This window comes from Grammomys surdaster, unplaced genomic scaffold, assembly GCF_004785775.1.
Source record: "Grammomys surdaster isolate TR1022 unplaced genomic scaffold, NIH_TR_1.0 351, whole genome shotgun sequence".
In the NCBI taxonomy this organism is placed as follows: domain Eukaryota; kingdom Metazoa; phylum Chordata; class Mammalia; order Rodentia; family Muridae; genus Grammomys; species Grammomys surdaster.
The window spans coordinates 2,651,150-2,667,124 of NW_021604770.1; the positions used below are offsets into that span (position 1 = coordinate 2,651,150).

General features: G+C 39.1%; 1 protein-coding gene and 1 long non-coding RNA gene across 2 annotated transcripts in view; both read right to left on the reverse strand.

Annotated features, from left to right (window-relative positions):
- Nucleotides 1-1,327: 1,327 nt before the first annotated feature.
- On the reverse strand, nucleotides 1,328-12,010 carry LOC114631106. The gene is made up of 3 exons (XR_003712907.1): nucleotides 11,633-12,010; nucleotides 6,949-7,031; nucleotides 1,328-2,483 (listed from the first exon to the last, which is right to left on the reverse strand). It is a non-coding gene; the product is annotated as an uncharacterized LOC114631106 (long non-coding RNA).
- Nucleotides 12,011-12,048: 38 nt separating this feature from the next.
- The window catches only part of Tdrd15 (tudor domain containing 15), a gene marked incomplete at its 3' end in the record, with an annotated part of 62,416 nt that continues 58,489 nt past the window's right edge, over nucleotides 12,049-15,975 (reverse strand). Inside the window, 3 exon segments of the mRNA XM_028779390.1 lie at nucleotides 12,049-12,308; nucleotides 12,311-12,373; nucleotides 12,376-12,528. Of these exon segments, the coding sequence (XP_028635223.1) occupies nucleotides 12,049-12,308; nucleotides 12,311-12,373; nucleotides 12,376-12,528 (476 nt within the window).

Sequence of the window (15,975 nt, forward strand, 5' to 3'; positions counted from 1 at the left end):
GTCACAGTGTTCATCTTACCAATCTCCACTTACCAATTGCCCTTAATAAAGCAGGAACAAAACGTTAGTGGCACAAATGAACTAGGATTGCGTTTATGTATAGACACTTCAGCTGTGCTGACGGGAATGTGTGAACATCTATTAAAATGGGCACATTCCTTTACCCCAGCAATTTCACTGACAAGGAGTTATCCTGGAGAGATGAATTAACCTATGTACGGTAATATTCACATACATGGATACTGCAGCTAGATTCATATGGCAAAGAGCTAAACAATGGATGACTCTCTGTAGAAAAGATGCTAAAAGCAAAATTAAAACACATGTATAATGTTAAATGCCATAATCCCTTAAAAAGAATAATGACTAACATGTTACCTATCTTAGAAAGACTTCTAGGAGATATGCTAAAGTGCAGAAAAATATATTTTTCTAAAACACAGCAAGATGTGCATATTATCCTTGTATATTTACAAAGCCTCTTCACTCATGAGATGAGCTACACACAGAGAAAAAATTTAAGATGTTGTCATCACTTTACCTCAAGGAAGTAAGAAAAGGAGGTCTGGAGACCCAAACAAATAAAGAAAAATAAGCCTCAGGAAAAACAAAAAACAAACGAACAACCTACATCTCATAATGAATGGGAGATGGTCATGTTTATGTTAAATTATATATCAAAATAATATATATCTTCAAAGTATGCTTGGCCCACTTTAGGCATACCATATGTTTTTATTTAAAACTTAAAATATATAAAAAATTAAGGAAAAACAGTTGTATAGAGGCTCAGCTGTTCAGAGCACTTGCTGCTCTTTCAGAGTTCCCAGCACCCAGTTACAGGCTTAGAGCTGTCTGTATCTCCAGGTCCAGGATATGGAGTTCCCGCTCTTCTGGCCTCCACAGGCACCCATACATATACACATAAATACGGAATAGTTTTACAAATAGAAAGAGCAAAATAAAATTCTTCACATGCAGTTCCAAATACCACTAGGTGTCAGCAAAATTCCCCTAGAATTATAGACTTGTTCTTAACTATGAAAAAGCTGGCATTTTCATCCGCAAGCCTGACCAAAGCATATTTAGCTCATATGATATTCAAACAAGATGTATGGATTACCAGGAGGTGAATTAACTTCTTTAAAGATAGACTGCAGGTTTTATTAATAGGAAAGGCATCAACATGGCTATCATACATTCCCTATTTACTGAGATACCTACATACTTTTATCATTATTTTGCTCATGAAGCAGTCTTTTTAAAAATATAAATGATTAATCTTCAGTAAATCAAGATGCATTTATCTCATACCTTCCACGTAAAATACGGAGACAAACTGAAACAATCACATTTATTGAATTCCTTTTTAACGGAGTAAGTGAACACAATGCCAATCAAATGAAATACGACAAATAAATCAGTGCAAACTAGTACACAGGCGTGCATCAGCTGTCAGGAGCTTAGACAGGCTCCAGACTTTCAAAGTTATGCAGACAACCACCAAGCAGTTTAAACTGCAGTTACAAGCCTTCCCCTGAAGCCCATATTTTATTCATTACCAAGTCTCCTCATATTGCTGTGAGAAGAGAGCTAATGAATCTTCAGAGGTTTATCAGTCACACACTTGGTCCAGTTACTACCTCAAAGATTCGGATACGGAAGTTCATGGATCCTGTATCTTGGGAATGGGCAGAATGGAGTTTGCATGTATCGCAGAATGCTCACAGCCTCAGTGAGGGGATCTCAACTGTCTGGGGCTTGTTCTGTTGACCAAATCCCCTGTATCCATGTAACCTTGGTTTGCCAGATTTTGGCTATGTCTGGTAGTTGGGTTTCTCAAACAATGCTCCACAGTATCAGGTGCAAATACTCCAGAAAATAAGGCAAAATCTGGATTGTTTATGACCCAAACTTGTAGAGTCACATAGCATCACTCCTTCCCACTATACCATTGATTCAAAGCAGTCATGAGCCTCCCCATGTCCAATGGGAAGGAAGCAACATTCTAGCTTTTGATGGGGAATGGATAGGTCACACTGAGTAAGAATAAATAATGTGGGTAAAACTGAAAATCCTTGGAAGATGAAACCTGCCTGCTGAACAAAACACACATCCTTTATAGACAGACATTATTGCACTCAGTACAAAGGGTGTTCAAGGTCTCACTTCAGTCTAACATTAGGATAAAGTCTTGGTGTTCATCACCTAACTCAAGTCTAACCCAGCATGGTGGCACATATTTGTAATCCCAGAATTCAGGAGGCAGAGGCAGGAGGATTGAGATTGGGGACTGACATTTTGTGACCAGCCTAGTCCACACAGAGGTTCAAGGCAAGTCTGAAGTATATAGATAAGACCCTGGCCCAAAACTAACTATATAAGAAAATTGGTTAATTAAAATCATTTAGAATAAAAAATAAATCAGGTCCAGGTACATATTGGACTCCATGATGTTCCTCAAGTACATTTCTTCTGAGGACCTACAAAACAAAGTAGCAGGTTAGCCTCAAAAACATTCAACAGTTCTGCAAAAAGCACAAAGTAACTCTTACAGACATTCACATTGTAAAAGTAGACACCAAGAATGCACACAGAAACACATGTCCATTCCTGGATTAAACCTTAGTCTACTCCCTGGGCTCTTGGCCCCTCTTGTTACTTAAGTTCTTGGTTCCAACCCCCCACACTGTCCTTCCTGTCCCATTTCCAACTGAGCAGTGTGCTCCACCTGAATCATCAGAGGCTTTTTAAAAGCAAGATTGTGAAACTTCACAATTTATTTCAAAGCTTTGTGCTTCCTGTGGATCGATTATCAGTCGGTTCGAAGCTCATGTGATGCTCTCCTTCTTTGCAGTAGGCTCTTAAGAGGTAGGCTGTGCCTCCTCCATGTGGAATGTGTTATCAACAAAAAGCTCTGTAAGCAAGCAAAGGTGGCTACCCTCCCGACGAGTCAGCTGAGGCAGAAAGAACTTGAGTTCAAGGTCTGGCAGGGGAACACTGAAAATGAGATTCTTTATCACAAACAAACAAGCAACAATAACAAAAAGACTGTGAAAAGTCACCTAAGAGACTTCTAAGGGCTAAAATTTTTGTAAAATGGACCCAAATCTCATCTTAAAAAGATGACTTTCTATCAGCAACATGGAACTCATACTTGAAGTGTTAGGGTAAAAATTTAAAAGCTAGAAATAGAAGTAATTCTATTTTCATCCCAGAAAAACTATGAATCTCATATCTAAGGCTTTGTAGGTAAATAAATACTAGGCTTCTTTTTATCATCCTGTATTTCATCATAAAAATATACTCTTATAGTTCACCACTCAGAAATCACTGTAATCTTGCAGCTTAATTCATTTGTGTACTTTCAATTTTCCATTTTATGATGATAGTAATTTTTGCTAGGTTTCTTTCACAATTATGCTGAAGGTACTCTCCCCCACTTTTAGCCCTCTCTGACAATCTCCTTGAGACTTGTCAACCCCACCACCACCACCACACCAAGGCCTTTCAAGCTACTGCCCACTCTTCAGTGAAAGCTCAGGGCAACAACTCATCCTTCATACCCTAACTTGCTCAGTTATCATTTCCACATAGTATCTTTCAAAACATAATGGGTAAAAATTGCAATAAAATTATGTTTACACCTTCTGTAATGCAAACATTCAGACAGGTCACAACAGTGTGGGTTTTTTGTTTTGTTTTGTTTTTTGTTTTTTTGTTTTTTGCTTTTTGTTTTTTGTTTTTTTGTTTTTTGTTTTTAGCTCTACAATGTCTGAGCCTCATCTATGGATACCAAAATAGCCATAAGCTAGGTGCGTGCTGCAGAATGACAACCTCAGAACAGTTCAGACTTAGAGTGTTTCAACATTAATCAAGTTTCCAGTGAACAAGAAAGATGTGCATACCCTTGGGGTTATGATTCCTTGGGGGATCAAATGATCCTTTAAGAGGATCACCTAAGGCCATCTGCCATTTATATTATGATTCATAACAGTAGCAGAAATATATATATGCTCTCTAACAGGTCCTCTCCCTGGTCTTGGGACTCTCCTCCTTCAATTACTAAGACCCTGAGTCTAAAAGTTTCAAACGTACACCTAAGATACAAATATTTTTCCTCTAGACTCCTTAACTTTATCTTCTGTTCCTAGTCTATCTGTCCTAGCAAGTTTCAAATCAACTATAGATTACTCCAGCAACTCCCCAGCTCCAGATGTTCCCTTGAAATCTGCATTTTAGAGGGCTCTAAAGCAACTAGCCCTAGATGATCCAGGCTCACAAACTGCTCCAATGCTGCCTTGCTTCCCTAACTGTAGATAGGTCTGCAGAGCCAGGACACTGAATGACAGCCTGCTCTTCCTGGAAGTGACCAACATTCCAGCTTCCTTAGGTCCCTAACAGTAATACCCCACCTTCAGTAGGAAGCAACCAGAGAAAATAACACCCACTTAACCAACATCCACTCATTAATAAAATAAAAAGGTAGATCAATGTTGGGCTCTCTAACAGGCCCAAGCATCACAAATATGGCACCATCAGGGCTAGCCCTTCTTCCTTCTCTCCCCCTTGCTAAACTTTTAGATGGCATTCCTGGAACTAGCCCCCAAGTTCTATTCCCTTATTTGACCACTTCCTTATATCTAACTGAAAATCAAAGATCCAGCAATCAAATTTCATTATTTGGCTACCCTGGCTAGCCTGTCCAACAAGGACTTGCCAACTCACAGACTCCCTACTTTTCTCCTTAAAAACTATTTCTGCGGAAACACATGCTGTGTGTCTTTGTCCAATTCAAAGGAACACTCCCCACATACCTCTTGTCCTTCCAGAGTAATAAATTTCCTCTGTGCTGATAATTTGGTGTCTGAGTTGGTTCTGTGCCAACTCTGAAGCCTCATTACACACACACACACACACACACACACACACACACACGAGTTTTTGAGACAGAGCTACACAATGAAACCCTGTCTTAAAGCCAAAGAAGGCCTTTATTGTTAAATTATTGCCTAAACTTTGGCGTTAAAATTCATCTCCTCTAACCCTAATCATTAATGTTGCCATATTCTCCTGTAGCAGAACAAAACAGAAACACTTCACTGATAAATTCACCAAACAAATCCATTAAAACGTTTTTCCAATACAAACATTTCAAAGTTGTAGAAACAATCTTCAGAATTTTTTCAGGGTTTATGGTGAGGTGGTCACCCCAAAATATTCAAGGTATTTTGATCACAAAATATAAATACTAAACTATCTGATCAAAATAGCTACAAAACAGATATTAGTTATTAGACAAAAACACAGATAAATGGTAGATGGTTGGTAGTAGACAGGTAGATAGATTCCCATTCTTGAATAATCTTTAAAACTCAAGATGCCAGACAAAAATCCCATTATCATCATAAACAACAGAATGTCTAAAATTATCTCCCAACTTTGATATTGTTATGCCAATCTATTTAATATGGATGCACATACAAAGATACACATAATTTTCCCCCATTGTTTTAAATTTTTTCTGATTTTTCAAAATATTCTTCAAAACTATCTACATTATGTGGACTCTGAAGTGTACTTGTATAAATTGATAGCTCAACTTTTATCTTGAAACAATGTTCTGGAACTATTTAACTAATGAATTTATATTTACAAAATACATTCCAGTTTACAGGTAAGTGCAATGGCAAGATATGACTTTCGCCTCTCAGTACATAAAAGTGGCCATGAAAGTCACGCACATCTTCATCTTCAAGCTAAAGTCAAACTGACTGTAGTACATTGCTCTGCAGAGGTTTAAGCAGCAGTGGGGTGGGTTAGGTCAGTGCATGCTACACGCATGTGTATGCATACCACACAGAACCTCAGGGAAAATATAAAGCATAATGTCACAAATCAAAGAAATAAAGAAGCTACCAACAAGAAATATGAAACCAAACTAAAAGCAGACATGAGAAGGCAGATGCTATGGTTCTTGCCTGCACTCTCAGAACTACTTGAGTAGGAGTTCAAAGCCATCTGAGACTTTGTGGTGAATTTGAGGGCAGCCTGGTCTGAATTAGGCTTTGTTTCAAAGAAAAATAAAATTATACACACAAATACATGTATGAAGAAATTAGCTAAAGACAGGAAAGGAAGGCCTTGAATCTGACCTCCCTCCTATCTTCTTAGTCCTACACACATCCATATTCCCTAGGAAAAGATGCCCCCAGAGTGTCAACTACATATATCATATCCATGATTGCAATCATGACTCTAGAAAACTAACAAGAGAGACAAAGACAACGCTGCCTGAAAAAGAAAAGATCAGAAGGGAATGATGTAAGGATGCTCATTGGCTTTCAACTGCTCACAAGGGACAGCCTACGAAATAAGGCTGTTTTAAGATACCATCCTCTCTAGGGTTTCTATTGCTGTGATGAAATGCCATGACCAAAAGCAAGTTGGATACGAAAGGTTTTATTTGACTTACATTTCCATATTATATTACATAGTCCATCACTGAAAGAAATCAGGGCAGGAACTCTAACAGGGAAGGAAGCTGGAGGCAAGAGCCAATACAGAGGCCATGGAGGGATGCTGCTCACTGGCTTGCTCCCTGTGCCTTGATCAGCCTCCTTTCTTATAAAACCCAGGACCACCATCCCAGGAAGGGTACCACCCACAATGGGCTGGGCCCTCCTCCATTGATCACTATTTAAGAACATGCCTTACAGCTGGATCTTACAGAGGCATTTTCTCAATTCCATTTTCCTTTTTTCTGATGACTCTTCTGTTACGCTGACATAACAGTACATATACTATAGGATAATGAACCACACTTCCTAAACAGCACCCATTCTTAGCCATAAAATTGTGCATGGCACTTTAGTATAGCCTCCAGGAAAAACCAAAGTGAACTGGTTCTCTGACATGCATTAATGCGAGGAGTTGCCCTGTGCTTACCACTTTCATCCAGCTCAGGAACAGCTAAAGCAAGATGGGGATTGCATGTTGTCCTATATATCATGAGGTTCCATCTCCTTCTACTGAAAAACAAAACAGAAGAATATGTTATAATTTTTGAAATACTGTAGCTCGTACTTAGAATGAATCAAGATTTATGTGTGCTACCACAAAAGAGATTGCATAACTTCAAAAAAGCATAATAAATTCCCAAAGGAGCTAGCAACAAGACACTTGGGGAGCTGAGAGAGTAAAATGCCAAGTTCATTGCTCCTGGACTACAGAATGAGTTCAGTATGGGCCCCTTAATGAAATGATGGTTCAAGACAAAAAGGCAAAAGAAGGCACATAGCTCAGTGGCAGAGTTGCTTGCCTGTATAGGCAAAGCCCCAGGATCAGTCTCCAATTGTGAAAAAAAAAAAAGAAATGGTTAAAAAGTTACAAAGTGAAAGGTAAAAAACAAAAAGAATAGACAAGTTACACAGCTTCATTATGTACAACAACTGAAACCAGCTCACCACAATCACTTAATACATTTCCACCTCGGGAAAAGGTAACCATTCTGCTCCTTTTACTATATACAAAACAGAAGTGTTGTCGTGAAGGTATCCATGTAGTAAGTACTATGTTAAAACTCTGTACATTTTTATGTGTATGTGTCTATGTGTGCACACATATGTGCAGGTACTCTCAGAGGCCAGAAGATGATGTCTGACTCCCTAGAGCTGGAGTTATATCTGGGTTCCAAACTCTGGTCCCCTAGAAGAAAAGCTGAGCCATCTCTCCAGTCCCTGTGTACTTATTTAATAAGTGAAAGATTTGAATATTGAGGTTTTCAAGCAAGGAGATACTGGACTTCATCTTGTCCTAGATGAAGACACAATGTAACAGCCTAACAGCAGGCAGCAGGGTCCCATTTCTGCAGGAGTAAGGTATCAAAATTAAACTTTCTCTTCTCTTTTTTGTTTTGTTTTGTTTTATTGTTTTTGGTTTTTTGAGACAAGGTTTCTCTGTGTAGCACTGGCTGTCCTGGACCCCACATTGTCCACCCGGCTGGCCTCGAACTCACAGAAATCTGCCTTCCTCTGCCTCCCAAGTGCTGAGATTAAAGGCATGCACCACCTGGATAAACCTGTTTGTTACCATTGTATTTTGTTTTGTTTGAAAACCATGACCACAGCAAGTACATAAATTTATAACATACAAATATTTGTCTCGACACTAAAATTTTTCCTTGAATGGTCTTCAATATTTGGGGGAATCTAATTTAATGTTTGGTTTACCTAATGACTCACCATGTGTTAAGAGCACCAGGGGGATGAGGAAGAATCACAAAAGTCAGTTGATGGGAAAAATTGATGGGGAAAAAAACAAAGAAGATTAAAATACATGCAGCTGTTCGAGTGTCTCTGACAATCAAAGATATATCTAGGTAGGGTATTGGGTTACACTTCTAATTATATGGGCATATTGTTATTGAGCATTACTAAACTTATAAAGCCTTTGATTAACATTTTTTTTAAAAAGTTGAGCTAATTTAAAAAAAGAAAGAAAGAAAGAAAAGATGCAGTTGACCATGAATATAAACCATGCACTTCAATATTGTTCTCAGTACTCAACCTTTAGCTGTATGGCACTTTGTTGACCAATAGTTGGCCAATAATTTCTCAGCTCCCGTTGACCAGCACTGAGTATCCCAGCAAAGCAAAGGTCTGACTGTAATGGATCTGGTATCTTGCTAATCACAGCTGATTCTTCAGCCCCCAGCTAACTAGAAACATTGACTTTTAATTCAAAATAGCAAATGGCCCCTACAGAGTCTTTAAATTTCCCTCCATAACTTCATAGGCCACATCTCTCATTTGGATTTCTCTCAACATCTCTTCCACATTACGACAGAAAAACTCATCAAGTTTTGAATGCTCAATGGCTTTTCTTGCCCAAAGTTCCAAAACCCTTCCACAATCCTCCTAAACACAACATACACAGTCAGGTCTATAACTTCAACTTTTGCAAAACCTACTTTTAATGATGGTTCTTAAACATTTTAACCTCCCTTGTAGCCCACCAGAAAGAGTAGAAAAGAAAGGATATGGGGTAAGTGGACCTGTTTAGAAATGGTTCCTTGGAGCAACTCCCATCTGTGTTGTCAGGAAATCAGCAGTTTAGTTCACAGATCAGCAGCAGCAGCTTGATCCACTCACAAACGCTTCACAGATACACTAGCAATCCTGTTCAGTAGAGTCAGGATAGCAGCAGCAATGGCATAACCTAGCAGGAACAGCCAGGCCTCAACTGAAAGAGCAATAGTCAGAAGGAGGGACCAGGGCCCACAGGAACTCCAAAAGAAGTTCTCTGCTATGCTTCTCTCAGTGAAGCAAAGATCAGCAAAGACTTAAGACCAAGAAGCATTGCATAGCTAGCTCTACTAGCAAGCCCTAAGCTCCTCTAATAGTTCATTGAATCATATTTATACCCCCTCCAAACATCTTGTGTCCTCTACAGGTCTTGCCTTGCAACCTGTCTTGCCTCAGCACATGAGTCTGACTTCAAAAGATTCTGTGAGTCTGTCTCAGCTGACGTCAGCCTGAGTCCATCGAAGAGACAAGAAGCTGAAGCACACCAGCAGAAGTTTTTTGGTGCAGTTGAAGAATCCTTCATCACATGTCCTTTCATGTGCTTGCTTTAGCAGAACATCCTTTTACTTGTGTCTGCTTCAGCAAAATGTTTCATCATGTGTCTGCTTTAACAAAATATCCTTTCACTTGTATCTGCTTCAGGACATGTTTGCTCCAGTAAAACACCATCCAACACAACTGACTTTCCAAAGAACCCTTAAACTTCCACTTCAGAGGTCTGTCACAATACCCCCTACTCCTCATAGCAGTTTCTGATCTCATTAAGGTTACTATTGCTGTGATAAAACACCATAACCAAAACAACTTGGAGAGTAAAGGATTTATTAGGTTTATACTTCTTCATCCCTGTTAATCATCAAAGGAAGTCAAGACAAAAACTCAAACAGAACAGGAGCTGAAGAAGCCATGGAGAAGTACTGCTTACTCATCATGGTTTCTCAGCCTGCTTTCTTATATCATCATGGACCACAAACCCAGGAGTGGCACCACCTATGCTACGTAGCCCCTCCCTACCCCCATCAATCACTAATTAAGAGAATGCCCTATATGCTTGCCTACAGCCTGGTCTTATGGAGGCATCTTCCCAGTTGGGGTTCCCTCCTCTCCAATGCCTTCATCTTGTATCAACTTAACATTCGACTCCCAGCATAGCCATGTAGCTTCAGCAGCTCTCATAATTATATACATGACAGTTAAATGCTACTGCATCTTGAGAAGCCCATGACCAGCCTGCCTCCTAAATCCTGGGATTAGAGGCATGTACCACCTTACCCTGCTACAACTGTTTTCCTTTAATCCCCAGCACACTGATACTCTATTAATATCCAAGCTTAAATCTACGTTAAAACCCTTTCTAATAAACCACAATCTTGCTTCAAAACAGCAGCAACTGTGAATAAAGTGACTTGCAATCCAGACAAACTGTAGGTCCCCACTTGAACATAAATAACAGCTTCTATCGTAGTGTTGTGGTACTCGTATTCAGTGAGAGAATACACACACTTTACCACAGTGCCAGGAACACAGAAAACTACCCACTGCTACATAACCATGTTCACTGATATCATAATGAAAGGTGTAAAAGAAGAAGGGGGCAGTTTCATAGCATTCATCAACTGAGTTCAGTCTAAATGTGAATCACAGAAAATGTTATAATCGTACAGCAGTAACAACAAGACATTTCTTCTCACTGAAAGAGTGTAGTCTGTGATGATGTGAGTTATGATCTGGGATTTGGAGCAAACATTATTTTGAAATCTGAACAAACATTCACGGAGAAGAAACATCGTTGCCTATAAAATCCACAGTAAATAATCCATAGAAAAAAATAATAAAATGCAGAAAAGAAAAATCAGACAATAGCACATAAGATGATAAAATCTTAATATTCAGAGTCTGTTTTATGTCTAATGGCTTAAGAGAAAATATACTTCCATAAGTTTGTCCACTAAATTTTAACTGATTTAGCAATATGCTAGAAATACTCTCAAAAGCTACCTGGATATATAATTGATCTGTTACAAAATAATGTGCATGTTAGAAAATTGATCCTTTAAAAAGAGCTGAAGAGCTAGCTAACCATTTGACCTGAACTCTTACAACCTCAGGAGTTTTATGAAACTCTTGATAGTATTTATAAAATGCCATGCATGGGTACATGCACATAGTTATAGAAACAGCTACTTTTACTGAAATCTAAAAAATTCATCATTCAGAAATGATACAGATGGCAAAAACGATAGCCCAAATTATTGTATTTGTTTGTTTGCTGGTTGGTTGGTTGATTTGTCTGGTTGTTTGTTTAGACAGGGTTTTTCTATGCAGCCCCAGCTGGCCTGGAGCTCACAGTACAGTTGAGTCAGCCTCAGATGACTCTCCTGCCTCTGCCTGTTGAGAGACTGTAGCCACAATACACTATGCCTATCTCTATTCTGATTCCCTAGTAAGAATGTTTCTCTGCCATATGGTATGTTCATTCTGAACAGTTTTAGTCCATTAAAAACAAAGAATCAAAAATAGACACTCCTTTGGAAACGGTGACTTACTTTTCAAGTGTTCTTCTGTAATTCTTTCATTAACACCCACTGCTTCTGAGTCCATTGTGTTACTCTTTTCCTGGGATTCTTTAGTTGATAGGTTTTCAAAAATGTTTCCAAAGCAGCCTGTATTGCTCTCTAAAGGATCAGGTACTCCCCCAGACATAGATGCTACACATATCTCCAACAGAACTGAACTTTGGAAGTTGAGTTTCCCACTAACAATTTTTCTTCTCAGGTTTAAATTTCCAGAGTGTAATTTTTTTACTAGCATGGCTTTTCCTTAAGAGGTGCCTAGGGACGTTTCTCCTCTTCAGAGGGTTCCTCCTCTGTAGCTTTTGTTTGTTACTGCTACAATTAACATTTTCTTTTTTGTAACAATGTTTGTTCACCAGTGAGCAGACGGTGTGGCTCTGTAGTTTATGACGGGCTTTCCTACATGCAGGAGCAGTAATTCGGTCCAGATGAGCCGAATCCTTAGGATACATGGCAAAACCGGGAGCCACTAGCATATCTGCTACACTGTCATTCTCACGAATGACATCCACTTCCAATACTGCTCCAGGATCATACTCCCTGAACTGAAAAACTAATCCTGGTTTGCTTAGGAAGTCTTGAAAAAACAGTCTGACTTCATTATTCCATAGTTTCCCTGTAGCAGGCAAGACGCCATAGAGGCTACTTGCCTTGGCAAGTTCATAATTTTCTGAGGTACAGATTTAAGATTCATTGCTTCTGAATAAGGTACACGAACGAAAAGTCCATCAAAATGAGATGTAAAGATTGATCCGAAACTTCAGAAATTTCTGCTCTGCTCCACTGATCTTCCGACTCACTTTTGAACAAGCAACTAGAACCAGGAATCATGTGCTCCAGAGGCAATGCTCGCAACAGCTCTGGTACATCTGAAAGTAAGGTAAAGAGGCACTTCATTATATCAAAGAAATCCTCTAACTGCACACAGAAGTCTGAGGAGTCACAGACAGCAATGGCGATGCCAGTCGCCATTTTGGAGTGGTGCCTAAACAAACGGCCAGATTGCACATGGTGACAAAAGTGTCTGGGGCTCCAGACCAAAGATCGTGGTGTTCTCTGTTCTTCCACTTGAGATGAAGTTACATTTAAATACCTCAAAAGCAACATGCCATCTACCAAAATGTCCACTTCCCAAGTGTAGTCTAAATATTTCAGAGAAAGGATGTTCATTCCCAAATGAGCAAATAAACACACAATGAACTCAAGGGTAGAATGTGTCAACCAAATCCGTTTACAAGGCACTCCTTGTCGTAGACTACTCATGATCTCACTACTTGGTACTTTGGCATTATGGTATTATTTACTGCACGGTTTCTGTGATCTATTAAAAAAGCAAGTACTTTCTCGTCCATCCACTGCTCGACTGTCTTGGGCTGGTACCACATTAAATTTCTTTTAGATGCTGCCAAGAATTTTAACCCCTTTTGAATATCATCCATTGATAACAAAGAGGAATTTTTATCTTCTGTAGTAATTAATAATGCTAAATCTGATGTTTTCTGATTTTTTGGTAACATCACATGAAATCCCCCAGTCTCTGAAATATAAATCATTTCTCTTTTTTCGAGCTGTCCATGTCTCAACAGTTCAAAAGGAATTTCATCCAGCTGTTGGGAGAATGGGTGAAAGATCATGGAACCTCCACACATATTTACTCTTCCGGTCTTCTTGTTGTTGGTGGCTTCATGGGTACTGACTTTGTGAGCGATGACCTGAGGCATCTGCAGTGCTGCCTTCTGTTGTTTAGGACATGGTGACCACCTCAGCAATTTCTTGATGACACATTTATCACCACAAGATACATTTACTTCCCAATGTTGGTCATGTGTCTTCCAAAATTCACAAAAAAACTGTTCTTTTTAATTATTCCTGAGGCAAAATAATCTGCAATTTTGCTTTCACATATTTCAATGGCCCAATCCCATCTTATCATATGAATAGTTAGGAGTTCCCTGTTAATAGAATAAACCTTACACCCATTTACTATGCTAGTATTACCAAGATCAAAACCTTCCACTTCAAAGACCCTTCAGACAACATATGCTTAGTAACATCCCTGGCCATGGCATGGTCATTAGCGTATTCTACGTGATCTCTCACCAAAGGGCTCAGACGGTTCCAATTTTTCTGGCAATCTATCTTTTTTCTAGAACATGGGTGAGTCCCATTGCTTTGTTTCCATTCCCAGTACATGCCATGTGAAAATTGTCTGGGTGATGGAAAGCGGGTGCAGACCCCTTAACCTGAGTACTCAAGTCAACTTGGAGCTCAGGAATTTTTGTGATTGGAGGTCTAATAAGGATTCGAAGGCTTTGAGAAGCTGATTGATTTAAATCTTTTGTAAATAATTTTGATACTCTCTCTCCTGAGTAGGGGCCCATGTCACTGTCTTCAAGAATATGTGCAGACCCAGGGGCAAATTTTACATTTTTAAGTCTATCCTTCAAGGACTTCTTGCTTTTTGGAATTGGTTCAACTTTACAACAATCTGATGATTTCAAACTCCTGCTGTAAATGCTTTGGAGATGCATCAATCAATCTGTTTTGTTTGCAGAATGTGTTGCTAGGCTAGTTTTATTTATTGCATTGTGGCAATGGGTGCTTTCTGTGTTTGCTTTCAAAGAAGCAGCAGACACCTGATTTAACCTCTGCTTCTTTCCCACACACCAGGCTTGTTTAGAATGTTTTTCTCCATAAGCATTAAGTAGCAATTTTATTGTCTGATTTATATGTTGATACCCATCATATAAGTCTATACCAAGCTGTCCATCTGATTCCCTAGACAGTATTACAGCTTTTAATGGTTTCCCTAAGAAATTACCTTCAAACCATCTATTGATTTCTCCTGGAATATGGATATCTCTAAGATCTGACAGAAAACACTGAATCGCTTGCATCGGTGTAAACAGCAACTCTGGAAACTGGTCAGAAATGGCACACAGCATATTTTCTTTGACCAATTGCTCATTTCCATAGTCTACAAAATAAACACAAATGTCAGATGATGATGCTGTTGGCTTCGCCAAGGCTCTATATGAGACCCCATCCTGTATATACGTAGAGATGCACAGTCTCATTCTGTCCCAGTTGTATTTTGAACACATTTTGAGGTTAATCATCTCTGTGATTCTTGTCTCCAACATCTCTAAATATTTGCTGTTTCTACAAAGCTGGCAATAGAACCTTTTAGGACTATATTCATGAGATATATACACATCTTCTTCTTCTTCACTCCCAATCTTTATATCAAAGGAAGAGCAATAGTAACTGTAAAGACTAATTGAAAGTGGTAGTGGCCTTGATAATACGCTGTGGTGGGTGGAGCCACAGCGAAGGAGAAATTCATTTGCACTGGCAAGTGGTGATTGTAAATCCACTAAATTACATAAGCATCTAGGGTGTATGAGGACTAAGGCATACACAATACAGGTAAGTAAGCCTCCACATGAAGAAATGAAATTTCCAAAGTCTCTGGATGATTCTGCTGTCCAATCTAATAGTTTACAGGTAATGGGCTCAACTAAATAGTTGAGACAGCATCTGAAAGCCTGGGCTTCTAGCAAGAAAATGTGGGTTGATAGCACAAAGGTCTTTAATGAACACTCGCTCTTGATTGCTGTAGTCAACAAATATTAGTTCAACTTCTTGTTCTGATGCTTGAGTCAAGATGGCAGCCCTGTACCATTTCCCATCTCTGGGATGCTTAGCAACACAAGCTACCTTCCCAGTCTGATATGGCTCTGGGTGGATGCTATAATAATCTTGAATTTGTTCCATCAGTAGCTTTAAATCTTCTAATTTACACTAAAGCTGGCATGAAAAGTCACCAGGGCCATGACAGTAGGAGCAGTTGACCTTGATAAGTTGTCCTGGTTTGAACACATACTCCTTATAACAAAGTGATGAGTTGGGTTCAAAGACCAAGTTGAAAGAAACTTTTAAATCCAGGAACCTGCACAAAGATGAGATGTTTTCTTTCATCTTATTGGAATGATTCCTCTCAGGCTCAGGTCTTTTGACAGGGACAGAGGTCACAACACTTTTCTCATCAAGTGTATTTAGCTTTGTAGATTTGTGGAAACCGGTTGCTACCTCCACAGGTTCTGCATATCCAGCTTGTAACATCAGAGAGACAACATCAGTATTCTCAGGATCTTCAACATTCTGAATATTCACCATGTACTTGTCATCTTGTTTTGCTATAACTTGAAACAAATTGCTTTGTTCAAAATGATTTTTTTAAAAATAATCTATTGCTGCCTTTATCCACACACCTGTCACTGGAGCTACATGTGCCAATAAACAGTGCACGGCTA